The sequence below is a fragment of the Salvelinus fontinalis genome, chromosome 2 (assembly GCF_029448725.1).
Source record: "Salvelinus fontinalis isolate EN_2023a chromosome 2, ASM2944872v1, whole genome shotgun sequence".
Classification (NCBI taxonomy): domain Eukaryota; kingdom Metazoa; phylum Chordata; class Actinopteri; order Salmoniformes; family Salmonidae; genus Salvelinus; species Salvelinus fontinalis.
In genome coordinates, this window is record NC_074666.1 from 50,566,881 (window position 1) to 50,594,283 (window position 27,403).

Here is a 27,403-nt window from a genome sequence, read left to right on the forward strand (position 1 = left end):
TGCGGAATTGGAATTCAGCAACAGCATTGAGCCAGCAGGAGGAATGGGTTCGGTTCTGGCTACAATGTTGCGCAGCTGTAACCTAACCCTTGCTGTCGCTACTTCGCTTTAAACATGAATATCAAAGACTGAAGTAACTTTGAAATTAAAGAATATATGCAGAACATTTAGCCGTACTTGGATACTAAATAGGAAGAAACCGCTGAGAAACGATCGAATAAGAGTCAAAGAGCAAGGAGAACGATGTACCGAGCGTTTTCTTTCCCAATGACAGCGGAGCGCAGACGGAATAAGGAGCGCATTGAGGCGAGTTTGGCCGGTATATGTGAGTTGGAGCTGCTGAAACAGAGCCAGGAATGCCTAGTGCTCAGCGCCCTCTCCATCGGGGACTCTGTCCCAGGACGCCCGGCATGGGGCAACCTCCAGCCGACCCGACCTTCTCCCGACACAGCCAACTGTGCGCTGGAGGACTTGAGTTATAGGCGCCAGCCGGTAAGACTTTCGTATTGTACTTAAAATTGCATATTACATCGATAAGAAAACATTTTCGTATCGATCTAATTCATAGCTTCTAGTTGGACATGTTTTTTAAAATCAATTTGGTATTACTGCATGGTTATGCTTTTCGTGCTCTTGAAATGAAATTGGGTCATAACCCAGAGTGTATCTGTGCTGAATAACGGTACCATCACAAATGTAGACCCGACACCCCCATAGAGTGTGCCCAGAGCGCGCGTGACCATTTAAGGCAAACTTGGTGTATTCGGTGCTTGTGTTTTTTTCATTCCATTGTCTATTGACGCTGTTTCGAAAAATATGTTCACCTGGCTATATATTCTATATCAAGTCTTGTTTTGGAAAGGTCGGACCGTGCCCACCATCATACTGTAGCATCGACCCTGAAGGTTGTTTATAGTTTCGGGAAAATCTTACTGTCCACCATTGGTTGGGACACCTGTCAATTATTTATCTAGCCTACTCGGTAATAATCCTATGATGAACTATAATATCTCCATATCTTTTATTGTGTTTTACAATTCTTATTTATTTATCTGATTCTTCTTTATTTAGGCCTATTGCAGGTTATCTCCTGGCTGCTTTTTTTTTAGGAGACATTGGCCGAATTCAATCAATTACCTAGGCTTAATTAGGTATGCCTAAAACATATGTTAAAATATTTTTAGAAGTTAAGATATTTGTGCAGTCATTGCGCAGGCAGTTGTTCATTGACCAAGCAATGTTGCCTGGCTATCCAGACTCCTTGCTCTGGAAAAACACTGACATGCCCATGGATATTAGTTTCTTCTCAGCAATAAGTCTTGATCTGACTACCTTCCCTACCCTTCACCGAATGAGAACACATTCGGGGCCATCTGATTGGGTTGGGCCAGAGCCAGAACACATGTAGGTAAAGTGGCAATTTGAAAATGATCCTTGCTATCAAGGATCCTTAGGACATCCCTACCCCATTGAAGTTGAAATGTAAAATGGTTAAGGTTAGAGTTTGGTTCGCTGTGGCTCAGTTGGTAGAGCATGGCACATACAACTCCAGGATCATATGTTTCGTGACCCACTGAGGCCACCAATACGGAAAATGTGTAACGTCCTGACCAGAGTTCTTATGTGTTTTGCTTGTTTAGTGTTGGTCAGGACGTGAGCTGGGTGGGAATTCTATGTTGTGTGTCTAGTTCGTCTGTTTCTGTGTTCAGCCTAATATGGTTCTCAATCAGAGACAGCTGTCAATCGTTGTCCCTGATTGAGAATCATATATAGGTGGCTTGTTTTGTGTTGGGGATTGTGGGTGGTTGTTTCCTGTCTATGTGTTTGTAGTCTGCACCAGATAGGTCTATATCGGTTTGTTATTTTGTATTTCTTTAGTGTTCACTGTAGTTTTTGTTAATTAAACATGTTGAGCACTGGCTACGCTGCGTGTTGGTCCGATCCCTGTTTCACCCCCTCTTCTAGTGAAGAGAGGGAAGGCCGCGTTACAAAATGTATACATTCATGACTGTTAATCGTTTTGGCTAATAGTGTCAGCTAAATAGCATATATTATATTATAGTTAAGGGTTATGGTTAAGGTGGGGGTGGGGGTTAAGTTTAGGGTAGGGACTTCCCAAAGATTCCGGATAGCATTGACCGTTAGAAAATTCGTAATTAGCTTTGATACTCTGATTGGTTAGAGACGATCCAATCGCTGATGACTTTATACAAGCCCCTCTTGCCCCTTGTCACCACAATAGTGTTGGGAAGATCAGCTCTTTTTACTGACTCTGATATTTTCGACTCGTTCAGACAAAAGAATAAATCTTTCGACTCATTTCGTTCATTTGAGTCAGTAATGCCCAGAGCATTACTGGGACCCCCACAGGACCCCTTACCGGCCAACGATGAACTGAAAACTCGAAAACTGAAAGAGTCTACAAGCCTCTCGTTCACATGTCCTTCACCATAGGGGACTTATTGGAGCTGTCATTTGTGACTGAGACTTGTAAACGTGGGCTTTAAACTATTTACATTTGATTGCTAGTCATACAACAAATGTACTTTTTTTAGACATTTGAAACGAGGTCTGGTTGTGGCCACAACCGGACTAGATTGTGAACGACTCTTGGCGGAGTGCATTGCTTGTCTGCCATGAGGGTGATAAGCACAATATTGCCACCCAAATGGTTCGTTCTCGAGTTCCAGTTTGTTGAGCAGAGGCTGTGTATGTTTTCGTTCCACAAAGCTGTGTCTATAATAACATTCAATATTCAAATAATTGCATTAATTCTTGCACCATGCGATCAACTGTCAGTCTTTTTCTTCTCTCTGCTGCCTGCAGCATGATCTATTTTCCGATCATGCAGGTCAAATGAACAACTTAAATTTAACGAGTCACTCAGAAAAACAGTTAAAAAATAACAAATCGTTCATGAACTGCACATCGATACATCACAAACGACTTCAATGGATTGCAGTCTCAGACTAAATAAAGTATGTAGCAAATGACGGAGCAGCGGAAGAATTTGCTGTGAGTTGTCAGGCTACAAGTGCTGTACTTGTTGCAAGTGTTGCTATCGCCTCATCGTGGTCTTGGGTGGTCTCCATAAAGCATGGATTACAATAGCATTGGTAAACAAACAAGACAGGACAACATAATTTTCTCCATGGATTAAATTGGTGATATGGGGATAACCTGGACATGGCTTAGAAAATTTGCTACGGGCTACTAAAATAAGAACCATACATTTTATGTTAAAAACAATTTACTTGCCCCGGCAATGAACTATCTCGCTGCCTATAAATAGCATCTTAAAAATTGCCTCCAGCATCAAGCGAGAAATTGTATGTGAATGTAATCTGAAATGGTTTCCTTGCGTTGTAGCTTTCCATCTAATATAGACTGAAAAACGACACGCAGGACTTGCACACAACCCCTATATAGAGGTCACTTTAAATCTCTGTCTCTCTCAGTCGCTTCAGGCCACTGTGTGAAAAATAGCCACGAATATTGGAATATTGATAGGCCTATTGTTGGGCCATTGCTCTTGTGTTGTTCGTTTTGCATCGCTCGGTGCCCCGGGTGGTCGAGGTTTGCGCGTTTTAGACCATTCCATTCGTCCACCCAGCGAGTCATGCAACACGAACTCGCTCAATGATCACCTTAGGCGCTTGCTTGAAATATTTTTGAATGATTGTCTTTGTGGGTTTTAAACAATAAATCCTTCAAAATGTTCATTATGTGGACTATCCAGTATGACTATCTGATGATTTTATATGACTATTTCTACATAAAAGAAAGATATAGGGCCATGCCGTTTCGGAGCCCAGATTAAGCCTAATCCTAAAAAGCATGTTCATTGGAGATTCTCAATTTTAAGTCATTTTTGTCCAATGCTTAATCTGCGCAGCACAAGTTATTCCTGGCCCACAATCACTATTTCTCTAAATGCTTTCCTACATGTTACAAATTCATCGGTGGGAGCAGATCTCCAATGGAGGAGGGATTTATTAAGTTACGTATAGGTCAATCAATAGGAATAAGGATTTTGCCATCTGACCTCCTCCCCACACAAAGGGCTGTGCATCCCAAATGGCACCTTATTTGCTATATAGCGCACTAATTATGACCAGAACATATGGGGCTCTGGTCAAAAGTAGAATGTAAGGCATAGGGTGTTATTTGGGACACATCCAAGCTGACCCATTGCAGATAGCCTGCTCTAAGACCAGACCTCACATCTGCCTGATTCATAACCAAACAGTGCTTGATTCTCCTTCTGTAGTTGGATGAAGATAAGGCAATAACCAGGGCCAGGTGTAAGGGACTGCTGTGTGTTTGTGTGTGTGTGTGTGTTTGTTTGTGTGACTGTGTGTGTGGGCGTGTGTCTGTGTGTGTCACAGGAGAAAGTTGAGTGTGTGTGAGGAAGGTGCTGCCATGTGGTTAAGGTTGGAGGTGTGTGTGTGCGTGCCATGTGCGTATGAGTTTGTGTGTGTGTGTGCGTGTGTATTTGTGCGTGAGCAGACCCTCCAGGTCTATTCCTGAGGCAGTGGTGCTGACAGCCATCTGACAACAGACAACAGCTGGGAAATCACATACGGTCCCCATTTCAGAGGAAAAGTGTGTGTTTGTGTGTGTGCTTAAAAGAGAAAACGGATGAATGTGTGTGTGTGTGTATATGGAGGGGGGATTGGAGGACAGATTGTGTGTATTGTATTTGTGATATCTAATCAGTGCTGCTATATGATAGCAATGTATGTGTGGGAATGTTATTCAAATAATATGTTTGTGTGTGTGTGGGCGCACGCGTGTGTGTGAATGTGCATGTGTTTGTCCTTCCATTAGCAGGCTGTACTGTAAGCCCCCCCATGGAGCCTTTTGCAGCTGTGTGGCCATGTGTCACCGGAGCTTCTCATATTGTGACACTCACACTCTACTCTAATGTTTAATGTGTGTGTGTGTGTTTGCGTAGCCTGTGTGTGTTTTGTGTGTGTTTCATGCCTAGCTGTGTTGGGTAAACATTGTGGAGTGTCAGGCGAGTGTGTGTACAGAATCAAAGCAGTAGAGAGAGAGAGAGAGAGAGAGAAGGGGGGTTGTTGTCACTTATCTCTTGTTGTGGGGTCTCTAGACACACTCTGGGGTGAAGTTTCCCCTAGGTACACATCTAGGATCAGATTCCCCTCCCCAATCCTAAACATAACCATTAGTGTCTAGGGACAACTTCACCCTACTCCCTCTACGCACAGTTCCAGGGATGAGGGCAGTGGGTAAAAGCTCCAAACCACTGACGTAGGGTCAGATCTTTTTCCATTCCCTAATGGTTTGTATAAGGGAGTAATCTGATCCAAGATCTATGGCTAATGACAACCTTGACCTCGAACCCCCCACCATCTCCAACCTCCTGAAAAGAACCCCCGTGTTGGCTTGAGGGGAAAATACGTGCAACACAATTATGGATCTCCTCTACCACCACCACCCCCTAGCTCCACGGAGGCCGACTACCAACCTCAGTACCCAGCTTCAGGGCTCCCTGCTAGGCTTCGCTGAGCAGCAGGCTGCCTTCCCTCCCCTGCTGGGAGTTGGAGGATCCAGCAGGGGCATAATTAGCCATACTCAGTGCTGAGAGAAGCTGTTAGCGGTTGTTAGCGGTGAGCCGCGATGCAGGCTGTTAATAATTGATGGGAACAAAAGGTTTAATTGCACAGGAATCCTGCCTGAAGAGAGACATAAGCGGAAGCCGGGATGAGGAGTGTGTGTGGACTCGAATGGAGCATGTTTGTGGGTGTATTGGAGCTGGGTAGAACGGGATAGGAAGTTGTAATGTATTGTAGTGCTGGTGTCTGTCTGTTAGGGTGAGTGTTTATTTTGGGAGTGTGAAAGGGGGAAAAGGGGATAGGAAAGGGCTGAATAATCGATTAAGGAAGATGGAGATGCTTGTGGAGATTGATTTAGTGTTGCTCTAAGGGGATTGCTGTGTGACTTGCCTTCAATCTCTCTCACTCAGTCGCTCCTCCGAACTCTCTCTTTCTCTCCTTCTTTCTCTCTCAATTCAATTTCAATTTCAATTTAAGAGGCTTTATTGGCATGGGAAACTTATGTCTCCTTTTTTCTCTCATTTTCTTTTTCTCTTTTTCTCTCCCTCTCTATCCCACTTATAGAGAAGGCACCTCACTTTGTTGCCGTGACAACGCTAGGGGTGTTACATCATTGGGTTTACCTAACAAGCTTAAGGCTCTGTCCCAAACGGCATCCTATTCCCTTTATGGTGCACTACTTTTGACCAGGGCCTATAGGGAATATGGTGCCATTTGGGATGCACAGTTAGAGTTGATTTTACTTTGGGTGCTTCCAGCAGGCCCTCTGGGGGCCCCTGTCATCAGCAAACACAAACACACCACTGTGATTTGACCTGTCAGAGGGCCCTGCACAAAGGCAGCGTGGCCTCCCGCGTACTCACACACACTACACTTCTCCACACCGCACCACACCACAGCACACTGCACAGTGTGGGGGCTTCTGTTTGAACTGGACGGTTTTGTGCACTCCAGTGTGGTTTGTATGCACGTGCGTGTGATTGTGCGAGAGTGTGTGAGTGCGGGTGTGAACACTATTGAACAACTCACAAAGCAAAAAAGTCTATACAGTTAAGCACAATGTGACTTCATTCAGCTGCACCACTCTGGAAACTCTGTGTGCACGTCCCCAATGGTACCATATTCCCTATATAGTCCACTCCTTTAGACCAGGGCCCATAGTAACCCAGCAATATAATACTTTATTAAAGGATAAACCCACTCCAAAACTATATTTTGGTATTTGTTTTCATTAGTCCACACACTGTTGATACAGTTCCAAAATGTTTTGGTTGTCAGCAGTCAAGTTTTAAAGATATTTTACATTCAAGAAGCAATGTGTCACTTGCCACATCATCATGATGATGCCAAACGCATTATATGATGGGGGACTAGAGGACTATGGGAAGGTTCGAGGCCCTCAGGAGAGGTACTGGGAGTTAGGCTAGACTCCCAGAACTTGCAAGGAGAATGCATCTAGGTTTAATCACTTTTTAAAGATGGCTTGAATCATTTAGACTAGGGAGATGAAATGTGTGGGAGGTAGGGGAGAGGGAGAGAAAGACACTAACTCTGTAACTCAAGGCTGTAACTCAAGGCAAATGCTGTTTATTAATATGTTTTAGATTACGAGCCTTTTCAGTGTTAATAATGATGGTTTTGGGAAACAAAGGTTCTAACGCTGAACTTAGCTTTAAGATTATTTTGGGAAACCGGGTCCAAAGCTACGTACAGGCGCAATTAGAGTTAAGTGCTTTGCTCAAGAACACATTGACAGATTTTTTTTACGCACAGTCGGCTAAGGGATTTGAACCAGCGACTTTTCGGTTATTAAACCAATGCTCTTAACCGCTAGAATACCGCCACCTTGTGTATGTGTGCGGTGCGTGCGAGAATTACCTGGGTTAATGTCATGCATGCGCTGGATAAGGACCTGTGTGTGGGTTTAGGAGCGACTCGTGTGAGACCGCATCGGTTCAATAGGCCCTTGCTTCCTTTATACGCACACATACAGCTCACAGCCTCTGTGTGTAATCCCTAAGATCAAACCTCTATAAACCCCATACAGGTCAAACCACAAAGGCTCTGGTCCAACGTATATCCTCAGATTAACACTCCAAGTGCACCAGTCAACTCCACTTCCAATCCAATCCATTTAGTTCACATGGAGAATAGGGAAGTGTTCCCAAGCTCTAGCAGGCTTTTGTTCCAGCCCAGAACTATCTGTCGTAGTACTAAATCAAATCAAATTGTACTTGTCACGTGTGCCAAATACAACAGTGAAATGCTTACTTATGAGCCCCTAACCGACAGTGCAGTTTAAAAAAATGCGGATAAGAGATAAAAGTATTAAGTAATTAAAGAGGAGCACTAAAAAATACAATATATACAGGGGGGTGCCGGTGCATAGTCAATGTGCGGGGGCACCGGTTAGTTGAGGTAGTATGTACATGTAGGTAGAGTTAATTAAAGTGACTATGCGTAGATGACAACAGAGAGTTGCAGTGGTGTGGAGAGGGGAGGGGGGCAATGTGAATAGTCTGGGTTGCCATTTGACTAGATGTTCAGGAGTCTTATGGCTTGGGGGTAGAAGCTGTTTAGAAGCCTCTTGGACCTAGACCTGGCGCTCCGGTACCGCTTGCTGTGTGGTAGCAGAGAGAACAGTCTATGACTAGGGTGGCTGGAGTCTGACAATTTTCAGGGCCTTCCTCTGACACCGCCTGGTATAGAGGTCCTGGATGGCAGGAAGCTTGGCCCCAGCGATGTATTGGGCCGTTCACACTACCTTCTGTAGTGCTTTGCGGTCGGAGGCTGAGCAGATGCCATACCAGGCAGTGATGCAACCAGTCAGGATGCTCTCAATGGTGCAGCTCTAGAACCTTTTGAGGATCTCAGGACCCATGCCAAATCTTTTCAGTCTCCTGAGGGGGAATAGGTTTTGTCATGCCCGCTTCATGACTGTCATGGTGTGCTTGGACCATGTTAGTTTGTTGGTGATGTGGACACCAAGGAACTTGAAGCTCTTAACCTGCTCTACTGCAGCCCCGTCGATGAGAATGGGGGTGTGCTCCGTCCTCTTTTTTTTGGTGTTGATGTGAGCCATGACCAGCCTTTAAAAGCACTTTGTGGCTACAGACGTGAGTGCTACGGGTCGGTAGTCATTTAGGCAGGTTACCTTAGTGTTCTTGGGCACAGAGACTACGATGGTCTGCTTAAAACATGTTGGTATTATAGACTCGGACAGAGAGAGGTTGAACATGTCAGTGAAGACACTTGCTAGTCGGTCAGCGCATCCTCGCAGTACACGTCCTGGTAATCCGTCTGGCCCTGCGGCCTTGTGAATGTTGACCTGTCTAAAGGTCTTACTCACATCGGCTGCGGAGAGCGTGATCGCACAGTCTTCCGGTACAGCTGGTGCTCTCATGCATGTTTCAGTGTTCTTTGCCTCGAAGCGAGCATAGAAGTAGTTTAGCTCGTCCGGTAGGCTCGTGTCACTGGGCAGCTCTCAGCTGTGCTTCCCTTTGTGGTCTGTAATGGTTTTCAGGCCCTGCCACATCCGACGAGCATCAGAGCCGGTGTAGTACGACTCGATCTTAGTCCTGTATTGAAGCTTTGCCTGTTTGATGGTTCGTCGGAGGGCATAGCGGGATTTCTTATCAGCTTCCGGGCTAGAGACCCTCTCCTTGAAAGTGGCAGCTCTAGCCTTTAGCTCAGTGCGGATGCTGCCTCTAATCCATGGTTTCTGGTTGGGGTATGTACGTATGGTCACTGTGGGGACGACGTCATTTATGCACTTATTGATGAAGCCAATGACAGATGTGGTGTACTCCTTAATGCTATTGGAGGAATCCCGGAACGTATTCCAGTCTGTGCTAGCAAAACAGTCCTGTAGCTTAGCATCTGCTTCATCTGACCACTTTTTTATTGATCTATTCACTGGTGCTTCCTGCTTTAATTTTTGTTGTAAGCAGGAATCAGGAGGATGGAATTATGGTCAAATTTGCCAAATGGAGGGCAAGTGAGAGCTTTGTATGCATCTCTGTGTGTTGAGTATAGGTGGTCTAGAGATATTTTCCTTCTGGTTGCACATTTAACATGTTGATAGAAATGAGGTAAAACTGATTTAAATTTCCCTGCATTAAAGTCCCCGGCTACTCGGAGCACCGCCTCTGGGTGAGCGTTTTATTTTTTGCTTATGGCGGAATGCAGCTCATTCAATGCTTTCTTGGTGCCAGCCTCTGACTGTGGTGGTGGGTAAACAGCTACTAAGAATATAGATGAGAACTCTCTCCGTAGGTAATGTGGTCTGCAGCTTATCATGAGAAACTCTATCTCAGGCGAGCAATGGCTCGAAACTTCTTTAGATCTCGTGCACCATTTGTTGTTTACAAAAATACATAGAGCGCCTCCCCTTGTCTTACCAGACGCCGCTGTTCTATCCTGCCGGTACATCGTATAACCAGCCAGCTGTATATTGATATTGTCGTCGTTCAGCCACGACTCTGAAGCATACGATGTTACAGTTTTTAATGTCCCGTTGGTAGTTTAATCTTCCCAATAACTCGTCCATTTTATTGTCCAAAGATTACATGTTTGCGAGCAGAATTGAGGGGTGTGGGGGTTTATTCGATCGCCTCCTACTCGTCAGAAGGCAGCCCGCCCTCCGGCCTCTCCTCCTCTTCACGCAGATTACTGGGGTCGGGGCCTAATCCCGCGGGAGCCGTATGTCCTCCGCCTCGGGCTCGTCAGAGTCGTGAAAGAAGAAAAAGGATTCTGCTAGTCCGTGGTGAGTAATCGCAGTCCTCATGTCCAGAAGTTATTTTCGGTCATAAGAGACGGTAGCGGCAACATTATGTACAAAAATAGTACAAAAATAAGTTACAAACAACGTAGATAAACAAACAAAAAAACACAATCGGTTGGGGGCACGTAAAACATCTGCCTTCTGCTCCGGCGTCATTACTACCCTGATAACCCTCAAATTAGTTAGTGTTCATTTATCACCCTCTCTAACTTTTGTGTTCATCAATAACATCTTTACCCTCCCACTTATTTTCCCTCCTCCTCCTCCTCCTCCTCCACCTCAGCAGTTAGAGTTCCTCTGAGCACAAAACCTGACTCAGTCTTACTAGAGAGAGAAATGGGGGAGGGGGTAGTGAGAGACTGACATCCCAGGGTGGTATGTTTACATCCCTTGTTCCCCCCCTCTTCCCTGAGGTTGTTGGACCACCCCTGCCCCTGACTGGAGTGGCGGGGCCTGCTCCTTGTCCGATGAGTCGCTCCACTGTGGAACACTGGAGGGGAGAGAGGAAGGGGGAAGGGAGAGGCCATTCGGGCTATAGGAAGGGCTGTAGGAAGGGGGTGACAGTTTTGGAGCTGACATTTTGTCAGAGTGATTGACACATGGATTTAACAGAAAAAAACGAATTTGTGATGAAAAGATGCATCTCTCTATTTCATGTTGTCTTGATCTATCTCTCTCCCTCTCTCTCTCTTTCAATTGAATTCAAAAAACCTTATTGATATAGAAAGTTAGAGCACTTACATTGTCAAAGCAAACATAAAACAAGGATGGTTGAGTAAGACAGGAAGATCTTTCTCTCTTATCTGTTTCTCCTTCTGTCTATTTACATCTCTCTCTTCTCTCTCTCCCCAACTCTTCCTCTCTTCCTCCATTTCAGCCTCTACCCTTTCCTCTTGCCCTTCTTTCCAGTAAGTTCGCCATGTTTTGCTGGATGGATCAGCATGTCTGTGTTTTCACCCCACATCTCCCCTGCTTTTTTATGCTACTTTTTACTGGGGTGAAAAATACCTGATTCAAACAGGGATGCCCAGTTCGTTCTCCGCTGCACTGTGGAAACCTTTCCCGCTTCATCAGATGTTTGGCTCCCCCGCGAGTCTAACTGCTGTGTGTGTGTCGTGTGTGTTGGGTTGTAAAATGTGTGCAAGTGTGGGTTTGCATTTGACATGTACAATATGTGCAGATGTGTGCTGTCAGTGTCAGCTTGTATGTCCACATACACCTGACATCAGCATAGTTCCCAGATTCCCCCTCTCTTTCTCCTCTGTATAAAATATGGCACATTATCTCTGCCATTTTACCCAGCAGGCTCTTCTGCTTTCTCAGCTGGTGGAACCATGCCGATGTTATGAGCCAGCAGTGTGTTTGTGTGTGTGTGTGTGTGTGTGTGTGTGTGTGTGTATGTGTATGTGTATGTGTATGTGTATGTGTATGTGTGTGTGTGTGTGTGTGTGTGTGTGATTCAGCAGTGATTAAAACCTTGCTCCCACTACCTTCTCTAGGACATTCATAGAAAAAGTAAGTCCTCTCCCAATGCTGAATTTGTATTTTTATCCCTCACCTGAACCAACAAGATGTGTATAAGCTGTCTTTCAGAACAATCCTAATGGTTGAAAAGCTATATATTAACTGATTAGAACAAGTTAAGTGCTAGAAATTCTGCTCTTTACTGTTCAATGTGTATATGGACGGTTTTAGATTTTGTCTCAGATCATGGTAAGGTTGGAGAAATCAGCTGACTCTGTACACATATAGGGTTGAGTTGTGTCCCTCATTTGCCCTCTCTCACTCTATCTACCCCCCCTCTCTTTTTCTCTATTTCTCTCTCTCGCTTCCCTGCCATGGGCATTTCCGTAAATGGACGCTCGATTGGTTGATTGATTATGTCATTTATTTATTGATTGAGTAAGAGATGCTCAAGGTCTGCCTCCTATAATGCTTCACTAAGAGATTTGAGTGTGGTTGTCTTGTATTTCCCCCCCCCCCTCTCCCTCTCTCTCTCTCTCTCTTCCCCCTCTCCCTCTTCTCTCTCTCTCCCTGGTTCTCTCTCTCTCTCTCCTTCTGTCTGTAATATATTTGGTACTGCTGTGCCGCTCATGGGGCGAAGGCTGAGGCCTGTTGTTTTGACAGTTTGAACCTCCTCCAAAGCCGATGCTGTTCCCATCCTTCACCAACCATTTGTTTGAGAGATTTGGCAGAGGCTTTGTGTGTGTGTGTGTGTGCGTGTGTGCATGCGCAACCGTGTGTGTATATCCTTGTATCTCAGTGTATATCTGCCTGTGGGGGGAATGACGTGTTACTATTCCACTGTTTAGTTCATTAAAACATATATTGTCACATAGGTGCAGTGACATGTTGTTTTACAGGGTCAGCCATAGTAGTACAGCGCCCCTGGAGCAAATTATGGTTAGGTGCCTTGCTCAAGGGCCCATCAACAGATCTTTTCACCTTGTTGGCTCGGGTATTTAAACCAGCGACCTTTCGGTTACTGGCCCAACACTCTAACCGCTAGGCTACCTGCCGCGTGTTGTAATAGCAGTCTGCAAATGTGAAGGTTGTTTGCGATCTGGCATTGTCTCTGGCTTTGTTTCTGACCCTGGGAGATGAGACCGTATGTGTGTGTGTAGAACATCCAAATACAGTCTCTAACCCTGATTCATTTTCTCTCTTTGTGTTCCAGAGCAGTCTACAGTGTAGTCCGTGGGGTCTGATGGCATCTCTGGAGCAGCAGGTTGGAGAGCTGAGGGTTAATACAGCGGATAATGCAGTGGAGCCCCCGACTGATGTGGTGGACAATCGGCCCCGCTCAGGTAACATAACACTACACAAATTGGACCCTTGAGTATGGTTGCAAAATTCCCAGGTTTTCCAGATATCACGGTTTCAAGATTCCTGGAATCAACAGGGAATAAGCAGGAAATCTGGGAATCCACCAACTGGGATTTCTGGAAAACCTGTGATGGTAAAGTTACCAGAATTTTGCAAACTTTTCTGTAAGCCATTTGTTCAATCTATCATCCTTCTGCTAAACAAAACATAGCCATTGTCGGTAGTATGACAGAAAGTGGAAATTATGTGATCTACTATGTGTAACGGGGGTGGTTGCGTGATGAGTATCCTTACCCAAGAGCAGAAGACTTGTGGTACCGGAGCGCCAAGTCTAGGACCAAAAGGCTTCTCAACAGTTTTTACCCCCAAGCCATAAGACTCCTGAACAGGTCATCAAATGGCTACCCGGACTATCTGCATTGTGTCCCCCCACCCCTCTTTACGCTGCTGCTACTCTCTGTTTATCATATATGCACAGTCACTTTAACTATACATTCATGTACATACCACCTCAATTGGCCCGACCACCCAGTGCTCCGCACATTGGCTAACCGGGCCATCTACATTGTGTCCCACCACCCGCCAACCCCTCTTTACGCTACTGCTACTCTCTGGTCATCATATATGTGTAACAGTATAACTTTAAACCGTCCCCTCGCCCCGACACGGGCGCGAATCAGGGACCCTCTGCACACATCAACAACGGCTGCCCACAAAGCATCGTTACCCATCGCTCCACAAAGGCCGCGGCCCTTGCAGAGCAAGGGGAAACCCTACTTAAGTCTCAGAGCAAGTGACGTAACTGATTGAAATGCTACTAGCGCGTACCCGCTACCTAGCTAGCCATTTCACATCCGTTACACTCACCCCCCTTTCAACCTCCTCCTTTTCCGCAGCAACCAGTGATCCGGGTCAACAGCATCAATGTAACAGTATAACTTTACACCGTCCCCTCGCCCCGACACGGGCGCGAACCAGGGACCCTCTGCACACATCAACAACGGTTGCCCACGAAGCACGGTCGTTACCCATCGCTCCACAAAAGGCCGCGGCCCTTGCAGAGCAAGGGGAAACCCTACTTAAGTCTCAGAGCAAGTGACGTAACTGATTGAAATGCTACTAGCGCGTACCCGCTAACTAGCTAGCCATTTCACATCCGTTACATATGCATAGTAACTTTAACCATATCTACATGTACATACTACCTCAATCAGCCTGACTAACCGGTGTCTGTATGTAGCCTCGCTACTGTTTATAGCCTCGCTACTGTATATAGCCTGTCTTTTTACTGTTGTTTTTATTTCTTTACTTACCTATTGTTCACCTAATACCGTTTTTGCACTATTGGTTAGAGCCTGTAAGTAAGCATTTCACTACACCTGTTGTATTCGGCGCACGTGACAAATCAACTTTGATTTGATAAGCTAATGCCAAGGCTTTAGCTCAGTGGGCTAACACAGTCTTGTAGTGAGCAGGACACCCAGCTTCCAACCCAGTCTGTCACATATGCATGGTAGTTAAGAAAATTGTATTTTATGAAGTCATTGTAATCAAGGTACTATTCACACATAGCGGAGATAGGCCTAACCATGAGCCTGCTCTAGTTCCATGCCTCCATGCTCTAGTTCCATCTGAGTACGTCACCATCTGATGCTGAGGCAGAAAGAGAGATTACCAAGGCCCATCTAGTTTCTGTCCTCGGCTCAGAGGCTGACATCATTATATGAGGTGGTTTGGTACCCTGGCAGCAACAAAAGCAGGCAGACACGTCTGCTCCATTTTAGAATGGTAACTTTAATTACTCCACAGTGGGCCTATTACTGCTCCATATAGCTATCGCACCCCTATCTCACCTCTAACTCACCTCACTCTTACTGTATAGTACTGTATATTTCACAATAGTCCTTTTGGAGCAGTGGCGGTCGGTGCCGTTTAAGATGAGGGAGGACGATAATACTTTTTCTGCCCATGGCCTTATTTCTATTACAGCATATTGGTTGACTGTCATTCATATTCCATTCACCCAGCTCAATGTAACATTGATTGGTTTTAGCTACTACATGAAACTCAAATGTTCCATTTACCCATCCTGCGGTTACTACAACCTAGACTATGAATGACATTTTGCAACTTCGGTGCACAGGTAGCGAGAAATTTGAATAATCAAGGTGACAGACAGTGAGTGACACATTCAATACCGCCTTGCACACTCTTGCCTGCATCTAGCTGATCTAGGGTGTGATAATTAGTCAAAAGTTGCAAACTAGAGTTTCTATTGGACAAATTCAGGTATGTTTATCCCCGTTTCGTTCAGTTTGCTTCCGTTTAAGAATGTTTTTCAACAGAATCGGCGGTATGACTACACCCATGATCAAACGCAAACACAATTCACTTTCACAGTGGCCACATACAAACATCATGATCACTTTGATCATTGTAGCTATAATCCTTCTCGCATTTATGCGCTCTCCTCCTCTCATCTTTTCCCTTTTCCCTGGCTTGGACTTCAGTGCACAACACATCAGCTGTCTGTAACCAGGTGGAAAAACCTTTCCAAGCCAAACCTCATATCATAACTGCTAACTGCTACACAGCCTACATCATTATCACCATTATTAGCTAAAGTCATAGTCAACATAGCTACTCGTAGTAAACCCGCTACAGTCATGCAGTACAGTGTACAGTCAGTAAGCAGTGTTAGCAGTTACATGGGTGAGCCCCGGGTGGCAATAAATTAATAAAACCAAAAGCTTACCTTGACTTGGAAGAGTTCCAATGTTGGCTAGCCATAACCAGCTAGCTAGCATCCCTCTCTGTTTGAGACGGGTGTTTGAGTAGGCTAAACTAGCTAGCTGTATTCACTAGCTAAGTGAAAGTGAAAAAAACATACAACAAAATATATCTCTCTCTCCCTCTCTTTTGAAGAAATGAATTTGTTCAAAACTGTTCAATTATTGTCTTTCTCTCTCTTTGAGTCAGCTATTCACCACATTGTATGCACTGCAGTGCTAGCTAGCTGTAGCTTATGCTTTCAGTACTAGATTCATTTTCGTATCCTTGGATTGGGTGGACACCATAATCAGTTCATGCTGCAAGAGCTCTGATAGGTTGGAGGACGTCCTCTGGAAGTTGTCATAATTACTGTGTAAGTCTATGGAAGGGCGTGAGAACTATGAGCCAGAGGGGGACGGAAACTAGCTGTCCTCCGGCTACACCATGGTGCTACCCTACAGAATGCTGCTGAGGCTACTGTAGACCTTCATTGCAAAACAATGTGTTTTAATCTATTATTTGGTGCTGTGAGTGTATTTAGTATAGTTCAATCTATAAAGGATAACTTTTTAAATATTTCACTATTTTTATGAAATTCACTGAGGCCGATGGTTCTCCCCTTCCTCCCCTGAGAAGCCTCCACTGATATTGAGGGACTGTCTAGGGCTGCGTTGCTTGTGTTCTTTGTGAATCAAAGCAGGAAACAGTTCCAAAGCCCACATTAAGTTGATAAATGCATTCAGTTTTCCGAGGGAGCATTTTTGCTGAGAGTTTAAAATGACTTGGCTTGAAGAGCTGTAAGCCATCCAACGAAAATGTACTTCCAGCTCCCCGAAGATGCCAGAAGTATAATATCCACGGCTAATATTGGGTCAATTACCTCAAAGTATGCACAGCCGGCTGGCGATTTGGAGATTGAGGATGGCACATTGAAAAACGCTTTGAGAAGCCTTGAGAGTTTCAAAAAGGAAACATTGAGAGGCATCAAATGCCTTGAGGAATGAGTAAATGACTAACATGCCGTTCACTTTCAACATGGAAAAACATTGGGATACAAGGCCACAGTATATCTGCTAACAGTCCTGTCTTCATAACTGAATGTTCATCAGCTATAGTCACATAAAAATGAATGCTGTGTAAGTCTTTTGAGGGGGGTTACTCTTTTGATCCAGACCTGACTACCAGCTCAACTCTCTTTTGTCGTTATTTTCGGGACCCCACATTTTAATCTTGAGAAAGACAATAATAAACAAAAAAGGAAAAGCTCACTAAAAAGATTACAATTCAATCTAGAGAGAGGCCAATATAAGAGGGACCCACCCGCCTACAGCTGACAAAGTTTCAAAAGTGGAAGATACAAGTGAAAATGGCAGGTTCTTTCTTTTCAAATCAGTTAGTGTTCCGGTTCATAAGAAAAGTAAACAATACACTGTATGCATACCCAATAACTGTAGAAACAACCATCCACAGGAACTACAGACTGTTGCACTTGCATACCAGTACTCCCAAATCGTCATTTGGCTGAGACGTGAGTGGTATTGGTCCTGTGTGGCTTAGTTGGTAATAGCATGGAGGTAGCAAAGTTAAGGTTGGGTTGGTTACTTTCCCGCAGGGACCTCAGACACATACAAAAAATGTATGCGTTCACTGTACTGTAAGTCGCTTCAGATAAAAACATCTGTTAATTAATAAATGGTATACATGTGTTTGCAGGATTCTATGAGCTGAGTGAGCGCCTGTCTCCTATGGGTCTGTCTGATTCCTCTGTGTTTGGAGAGCTCTCCCCCAGCACTGCCCGAGCCATCCGCATGGTCTACGCCAACAACAGGCCCAAATCAGCCGGTAAGTGACTACACACGCACACACACACACCAGTGGACGCTGCTGAGGGGAGGACGGCTCATAATAAATGGCTGGAATGGAGCAAATGGAATAGCATCAAACACATGTTTGATATAGTTGATACTATTCCGCGTCAGCCATTACCACAAGCCCGTTCTCCCCAATTAAGGTGGCACCAACCTCCTGTGACAAACACACCATGCAAATGCAGTTCAATCAATATAGCCTACAGGCATACCTAAGCGAAGAATTCAATGGATTTTATTCATGCTTTTTTATTCAGTTTCAATAACGTCACAGTTCTTCAGCAGATGCATTTACCCAGATATAGAGCAATATCCATTTATATTATTGGCCATCTGTTTGGTTAGGTCACACCACATAGTTACTAAATGTATGTTAGTCCACATAGACAGTGCAAGATGGCAACAATGACGGCAACATTGATGCCAATAATGATGCCAAGCTGGCACTAAGTCCCCCACAGAGCAGCGGCCAGCAGAAGCACATTAGAGCCAGACGCCATCAGACTCAATCAGCACTCCCAAATAGCCCAGACTATAACGAGTGCTAGACGCGCGGCAAAACAAACACAAACCCATTTCGTTTGGGATGCATTCAGCGAAGGACCTATACTAATGGATTTTCTTCTACTTGAGTTCCCCTCCGTAATTGGCTTCTAGCTATTAGATTAAGAAGATGTGCTCCTAAAGATAGAAATTTGAAGTTGTATAGTATTGCATTGTACTTTTATTTTCTGGACAATACACTCCAAAATCAAAGTTTGGCAGATGTTTTGTCAAGAAACCAGGCATGGGATGTGGACATATCTGTATCTTGGCATGAGACTACTTTTGAGGTCTGAACAAACTTTGGTTTTGGAGTGTAATGTCCATTTAAAATCAGTGTCTGCATCCCACATGGCATCCTATTTCCAATATAGTACATTAAATAGGGAATAGAGTACTATTTGGGACACAGTGTTTTGTATAAGGGACTTGTGAAAAAGGGGACATCTTGTGCCCAGTGACATAGATAAACGAGGGGACTGGTTGTGCTGGTGGAGGGGTAAAAAGGAGAGTCTGGTTGTTCTGGCTTTGATGTGTAATTGCATCAGTGGACTGTCCTGTCGGGATTATGTAGAGACCTTGATTATAGTCATGGGATTTAGACGTGGCCGCCGTGTGTATACTCAGTCGGAGAGAGAAAACAGAAAGAGAAAAAGACCCACTGTACCATGTTAGAGACACACGCGTACACACACACACACACACAAGGCCAGACATAAATCAGGATACAGGAGACAGTGATATGTTAAAGTGCAGGTTAGTTGGTCTGGCCTTGGCTGTGGCTAGCTGACGTTAAAGGAATGCTTCCCAGTGGGATACAGGCAGACTAGCTTAGGGAAGACAGAGGTTGTGTCCCAAAATGGCACGCTATACCCTTTATAGTGCACTACTTTTGAAGCACAGACATACTTTAGTTTGACATAGAGTTGTGTAGAGCCCCGGTGGCCGACCTCAGCTGTTTATTCTATCTGTGTGTGAGGATGATTCAACAGAACACTGTGTCTGCGAGGCTACATGCTCTGGTGAAAAGTAGCGCACTCATTAAGTGATAATGCCCTAGAAGCCGTGGTTTGGAGGATATATTGGCACGGGTGTTGTTAGGCCTGGGATGAAGTCGAGGGCATTTTATACAACAGTATACCAACATATTAAAATAATGATTGACGTATTTTCATTAAAAACTTCATTTTGATGAATTTATTCATACTATTTTCTCCCTTCCATGAGACATAGTCACCAACACAATTCAGGGATGCTACCCAAGGCGGCTGGTCATTTTGGTTCGATTGGCATTGCTGCCAAGCCATCTGGTTGGTCATTCTATTGGGATCGTTGCCAGCTAAGCCGACTGCTCATTAGTTCTATGCGTTCTATGCCAAGCTAGCCTAGGCCCTAGCTATCTAAGCTAAATGGCTATACCAGATTAAAAAAAGAAGAGAAAACATAACTTTCATTTGAACTGATTTTTAATCAATGAAACAATACCGTCACTTTGTTATCCCCGCAGCTGAGCTAGCTAGCAAGTTATTGTATGTTACTATGACAACCAGACCAACTTATTGTTTGTCTTGTCCGTACACTTCCTATGATGAGGTGGAAGTGTAAACAATGTTGCAAAGGTCAGAGAGGCAGTCAGCAAGGTTTATGCACATTTCCGCTGTTGAAAAACAAATGTTAGGCTTAAAGAAAGGGGAAATAATGTCCAGATGCTTTTTTTTTTTTTTACAGTGGATGAGCTCATTCAGTTGCCTGGATGGGCTCATAGGACAGTAGATTGCGCAGTGAAATGGAACAGTAAATCGGCAGTTTACCATCATAGCCGGTGGTAGTTGTGACATAGACACCGTCTGGAATGCGGTTTTAACCAATCAGCATCCAGGATTAGACCCACCCGTTGTATAAATAGGGAATACATGCCGTAAAGAGGTCAATCAAACACGACCACAACAATGGAATTGCCATGGAAACGTGTGGGGGGAAAATCCTGAATCTCCTCGTTGTACCCCCCACCACAATTAACCAACATTAAGGCTATTGTTTATGTTTATTTCATCAATCAACTGCATTGCAGTTAAAAACGACTTGGACTACCAACACCAATTTCTGTATGCTAGCTATGCTACCAGCTTATTCGAACAGGAGTTAGCATAGCAGTCACTTCTTCTAAACCTGAAAAGGTTATTCTAAATGTTAGACAGCGAAAACAGCTAAATATTATATCCAAATCGGACTTTAGTTACCACATTGTGGACCTGCTACAGTCAACCATGACTGATTTGACTGGTATCCAGAGTTGTTGAATGTGCGCCAATCCGGTGTCCTTCTACACCCCACGGTCTGCGTTCCATCGACCTCTTTACCGCATCTAAGGAGTGCCTTTTAGAACACAGCTTGTGTTCTGTCTGTAACCGTTGGCCACAATAAGCAGTGTCCGGTGTTTCTGCAGCTGTGTGTATTGTACTCACAGCTAGGGCTACGTCCATGGTCCCTGGTGTATGTTTGCTCATCCACATTAGTGGATTTGTTTACCTACTTCCCACGACCTACCCCGTTTTTAAAATAGGGTTCCAAAAAGGTTATTCAGTGGTCCCCATTGGAGAACCCTTTTTTGGTTCCAGGTAGAACCCTTTTTGGTTCTAGGGAGATCGCAATCGACCGGTTGGTGACGACTATGGGGACACTCGAAGAACCCTTTTAGGTTGTAGATAGCACCTTTTTTCCCCGAAGAGTGTAAATTGAATTTAATTAAATACATTTTCTTAATCCCATGAGGGGAAATTGGATTTGTCACCAGCAAGACACATACAGCAACAACATACACATGCATACATTGGATACACATAGACAGAGCACTGATGGCTGGTGAAACAAGTACAAGCCATGACATCCTTAGAGTCATTGTAGTAGTCCCGTGGCTTAGCCAGCACCCATGTTTTGCAAAATAGTGACAAATTTGGTCAAATTCATCTGGGATAAGGGTTAAGTCTCAGTTATGGTTAGAAATGTTTGTTTACCTGCAGGGTTACAATAACATTTCAGAGGGTTTAGGTGTGTCAGGTGAAAACCACAGACAAAGCAGATTTATTTTACAGATGCTCTCGTTCCTTTCCATAGTCCGCCAACAACAATTGATTTGTGCGTTTTTGTTAGTGATTACAAAATCACGCTTTAGACACACCCTTAGCCTATGTCTGTGGGGTTCTCTCTATTGCTGTGTCACTATCCCAAATCTGAGGTTGTCCATTATGTTTGTGTCTGATTCTAACCGTGTTACTGGTTCTGTTTTCCAGGGGAATTCTTTGTGGCCAATCGGGACAGACAGCCAGAATCCGGGTCCCGCCCCACAGTCCCCCGCTCGTTCTCAGCCCCCTACCCCTCCCTGGAGGGCATCGCCGAAGGGGCTAGCGAAGGGGAGGGGGAAGACGAGGCCTGGCCCTGGGACACCAGCGAGGGGCCAGGAGGAGTGCTGGAGCAGGGAGGAGATACGGTGGAGGGGGAGCCCACAGAGGAGGACTACCGTCAGGCCCAGCGTGTGGAGACTTACATCCTAGGTTTGATCCAGCGCCGTGCTCTGCCCCTCCGGCCCTGCAAGCCCCGCACCAGCCTGGGTCTGCACGAGGCCCGAACCGCCATCACCGTGGCCCGCCAAAGCAGCGTTTGCCGCAAGGAACCCGAACCTCCGCCAGCCACTGACTCCATCTCTGACCATCACCCCCACTCCAATCCCCACCACGCCACTGCTGCGGTTTTCCCCAGCAGTTACGAGCGTTCCCCTCCACCCTGGGCCTGCCGCAGCCTGGACCAGGAGCCTTATGCAGTCATGGCCCTGCTCCCTGACCCCCCTCACCACCACCACCAACACCCCCACCCCCACCCTCACTACCCCCAATCCAGGCAGCCCCCCCTGGCCAAAACCTGCTCTGCCTCCCTGGACTACCCCTGTGGTGAAGCTCCATCCCAGGACCCTAGCAGCAGCGAGCCCGACTCACCCCAGCACTTCCACAATGGCTACCCGGCACTGCCCCCATCGCACTTGCCTCCCCCGCCTGACGAGCAGTTGGTCAACGCCCAGTATATCCCTGCCCAACCCTTCCGAGCCACCACCGCCAGAGCCTCTGCACACTCCCACAAGGGGCCCAAACCCAGCCGGGGCACCTATTATCCAGAGAGAGGCTCCCAACAGCAGCCGGCCCCACAGCAGCTGCAGCAGGCCAAGTCTAGAGCCGCTGCCAAGAAGTGTCGCTTCAGCGAAGAGAGGGAGAGGGAAAGGGAGAAGGAGAGAGAGAAAGAAAGGAACAGGGAGAGGGACAGGGAGCGAGAGATGGAGCGGCCGGGAGGCTCCAAGAAGCCAGGAAGACGGGCCTGCAGGTCCCAGTCAGAGAACAGCCTCAATGGGCAGAGGGGGGTCCCTGAACGCAAGTACAACACGGTGGAGAGAGACGGGGGAGGTTCAGGGAGCAGCCGCGGGAGCCAGTCCAAGGGGAAGAGGCCCCAGCCGGGCAGTGCCGGCTACCGCCGCTGGCGCTCCACCCTGGATCTCAGCCAGGACGAAGCCGAGCAGCCTCCACAGCCAACCCCAATGCCCCCAACCGACCATGGCTCCAGGCGCATCCGCAAACCCCGGCCCCCACCTTACACCTATGTCAACCCCCTGCCCAATCATCATCCCCACCACCCCAATCTGGAGTACCTGGACCGGGATCGTGCGTACTTGTGTCGGCCCGAGGTGGGCTACACGCACCCGGGGCAGGGTGAGTCTGAGTCGAGTCTGAGTGAAGCCGACACGCCAGCTTCCAGCTCGCTGTCCAGCGATTCAGACGAAAGCGGGGGTCTGGTGTGGCCCCAGCAGCTGCCCCCTCAGCTCTCCTCCCCCCCGTTGCCCTCCGCCCCGGCTGGGGTCCCCCTGCAGCCCAAAGCCTTCATCAAGATCAAGGCCTCACATGCGCTCAAAAAGAAGATCCTGCGCTTCCGCACGGGCTCCCTCAAAATCATGACCACCGTTTAGAGCGCTACCCTGCACCCGTGTGGAGAATCAACAGTGGGGATTAAGACACTTTAGTGACACTCGCCATACATGGTTTCCTTTGAGGAGTAGCACTGTCATTTTTGGAGAGCAGCGGATATATAAGACAGCAAACATAACTCAGTGCACTGCCTAACTGTACATGCATACATAGATTATTTAGCTTTCAGTGCAGCCTTCACAGGCCTCAGATCTGCCAACAACTCTCCTGAACACAGAGCTGAGCCTGAGCTCTAAACTCTGATCTCTGATCGGTGCAGCTTTCTGCTGTTGCCTGAGCCCAGCCAGTTGAGGTCTGAGATAATATGATTTGTGGCTTGATTTGATGCTAGTGGTCATTTGAGTGGCTGAAGTGGACACAAAACAGAGAGTACTGTGAGCATGATATGAGCCCTGTGATGTAACCTCTGTGTCTCAGCATCAACGTATCTGTAGCCTAGGTTGCTTTCCAGGCTGACTACATGGCAGACATTGCATTGCATCAACCGATGAATACATCCCATGTCATCAACTGCATAACGAAGTCAGGCATCAGATTGCTAAATCATAACATATGGTTAGCTGATACGTTACACACCTACAGTATCCAGGTGAGGTGTTGTGAGATCCGGCACATGTCTGCAATGTAGCCTGGAAAGCGGCCCTCCTCTACACATGTTCACCTGTGTGGCGTGGCGGACACACTCCTGTATTTATGAATGTAGTCTGTAAATAAAATGAGCTGGGACCATGGAACCTTTAGGGACCACAGCGGTCTTGTCTCTCGACCATCCGCGGTCAATGTGTGTTTTATTCCATTTACATTTTACCAACTGGGCAAAAACTGGTTGAATCAATGTTGTTTCCACGCCATTTCAACCCCAGAAAATCTAGGTGATGACGTTGAATCAACGTGGAAAACTGATTGGAATTGCAAAAAGTCATCAACGCAAGGGCAGTTTGTATTTATTTTACTTTGAACCTAAACCCAGTGACATGGTGAAATGTTTTGTTGACTCTACCAAAACTAGACGTTGAACTGACGTTAGTGTCCAGTTGGTAGCCATTTAGTTGAGAAAAAATAATTATTTACAACGACACCCTCCCCTAACCACGCTGGGCCAATTGTGCACCGCCCTATGTGACTCACAATCACAGCCAGTTGTGACACAGCCTAGGAACGAACCAGGGTCTGTAGTGATGCCTTCAGCACCGCAATGCAGTGCCTTAGACCACTGCGCCACTCAGGAGGCCAGATGCAAGGAATCAAAGAAAGACTTTTGAGGAAGAGCCATGCTGACCGATTTGAGGGGAAGGAACGAGAACTAAGATGGACATCCGTCATTTAAATTTGTATTTATTTAACCTTTTATTTAACTAGGAAAGTCAGTTAAGAACAAATTCTTATTTACAATGAACCAAGACGAACATCCATTTCAGAACCGGGATAAAGCTATGCCGGGATGAAAGACAAGCTTGCCATAATGGCTACCGATAACATGATGAATGATAATAAAGATACATGATACACGCTTAACTTCTGACAATTGAAACCATGTGGCACTTCCCTCTGACATTGTGGCCAGTCCAGTTGCTCTATCTTATTGAGATAAAACAAAAACTACAGTGCCTGAGTCTCAAATGGCATGCTATGCCCTACATAGTGTTCTACATTTGCCCACAGCCCTATGGACTCTTGTCAAAAGTAGTGCATAAGGTCAATCTCCTCAATAGGTTGCCATTTGGAAAGGAAACAGTATCTTGTGTGCTGGCTGGAACCAATGGAGCCAAACACGCTAATAACCTTTCACTGAAGTAGGTGGAAGAACACACACAGCTAAGGGAACACACACATTTAGCAATAAAAACGTAAAAAGTGTTAAGTGAAAGAAAAGGGGGAGGTGGAGGGGATAAAGGAGGTAAGAGAACGGGTAAAGGGAGCGACAGAGGGAGAAAGGAGGGAAAGCGGGGTAGATGGAGTTGGAAAGGCAGAGGGAGAGCAGTAGAGAGAGGAGGGGAGGAACTGGTTTCTGGGTAGAGATGGTATCTTGTTTTTGTTGTTGTCATGCAGGTCTCGCCAGCTGTGTCACCAACGCGGCTGCAGGCTGCAAGGCACTGGACAGGAATTCACTCGAACATAAACACTTAATCAATTTCTCCCCTCGGAGAGCTAACAAGATAATTAGCCCCATATGTAGCGGAGCAACATCCTACACACACAGGCATACACACACGTGCACAGGCATACACGTTACACTCACTAACATGCGCTGCCATAGGCACACACACACACACACACACACACACACACACACACACACACACACACACACACACACACACACACACACACACACACACACACACACGCCTATAGTGGGAAAGAAAGACAGGAAAGTGTCATTAGCTAAAATGTTGAAAACTCCTCCCACAAAACCTTCTGACACACACACATTCTTACACACACACATACACACCAGTGGCGGTTGGTGCCGTTTAAGATGAGGGAGGACCTTTTTTAAATTTTTTATAAGCATGGCCTTATTTCTGTTACAACATATTGGATGACTATCATTCATATTCCATTCACCCAGTTGTAACAGCGATAGGTTTAGGCTACTACATGATACTCAATTGTTCCCTATACCCATCATGAGGTTGCTACAACCTAGCCTATGAATGAAAGTTTACAACACAGGTCAAGATTACATTTTTAGGTGAAAGACTGACACATGAACAGTCAGTGACACATTCAATACTGCCTTGCACACTCTTGCCTGCGTCTACTGTAGCTGATCTAGGGTATAATCATTAGTCCAACAGTTACAAATGTTGGACAATTTCAGGTATGTTTATCCCTGTTTCATTCCGTTTTCTTCCTTTTAAGAAACTTTTTTTTCAACAGTACCGGCATAATAAATACACCCCTGATCACACGTAAACACAGTTCACTTTCAAAGCAGCCACGTTGTATTGTCTATGCACTCTCCTCCTCTCATCTTTTCCCTTCGCTTGTGGACTTCAATGAACAACACATCAATTGTATGTGACCAAGCATTAAACCTTTCCTATAACAAACCATATCATAACCTCTACACAGTCTACTTCGTTGTCACCATATTAGCTAATATAACGTAATAGTCAACATACACCTTTGAGATGAATTGGAATGCCGACTGCGAGCCAGGTCTAATCGCCCAACATCAGTGCCCGACCTCACTAATGCTCTTGTGGCTGAATGGAAGCAAGTCCCCGCAGCAATGTTTCAACATCTAGTGGAACGTCTTCCCAGAAGAGTGGAGGCTGTTATAGCAGCAAAGGAGGGACCAACTCCATATTAATGTCCATGATTTTGTAATGAGATGTTCGACGAGCAGGTGTGCACATACTTTTGGTCATGTAGTGTAGGTAATAGAATTAACGCATTTGTAAACCCACTACAATCATGCAGGAACGTTAGTGTACGGTCAGTAAGCAGTTTAGCACTTACACCGGTGGGCCCTGGTGGTAATAAAGTAGTCAAACCAAAAGCTTACCTTGACTTGGAAGAGTTCCAGTGTTGTGTTGGATAGTCAAAGCCAGCTAGCTAACATAGCATCCCTCTGTTTGAGCAGGGTATTTGAGTAGGCTAAACTAGCCAGCTGCATTTGCTAGCTAAGTTGGAGTAACCAAAATTGAAAAATAAATGGACAAAATCTTTATCTCTCTCTTGGTTCTCCTTCATTTAGGAAGAAATTAACTTAGTCATATTGTTCAACCATTGTCTTTCCCTCTCTTTCAGTCAACTACTCACCACATTTTATGAACTGCAGTGATAGCTTTCAGTACTATATTCATTCTCTGATCCTTTGATTGGGTGGACAACATGTCAGTTCATGCTGCAAGAGCTCTGATAGGTTGGAGGACGTCCTCCGGAAGTTGTCGTAATTACTGTGTAAGTCTATGGAAGGGTGTGAGAACCATGAGCCTAAGTTTTGTATTGAAATCAATGTACCCAGAGGAGGACGGAAGCTAGCTGTCCTCCGGCTAC

The 27,403-nt window shown here is 45.6% G+C and overlaps 1 protein-coding gene across 1 annotated transcript; it reads left to right on the forward strand.

Annotated features, from left to right (window-relative positions):
• On the forward strand, positions 1–24,166 carry LOC129820298 (dapper homolog 3-like). Its single transcript, XM_055877366.1, has 4 exons — positions 1–492; positions 13,040–13,169; positions 17,674–17,802; positions 21,662–24,166. Exons 1-4 carry the CDS (start codon positions 244–246, stop codon positions 23,374–23,376), a joined length of 2,223 nt encoding a protein of 740 aa, XP_055733341.1. The 5' UTR covers positions 1–243; the 3' UTR covers positions 23,377–24,166.
• The last annotated feature ends 3,237 nt before the right edge of the window (positions 24,167–27,403 follow it).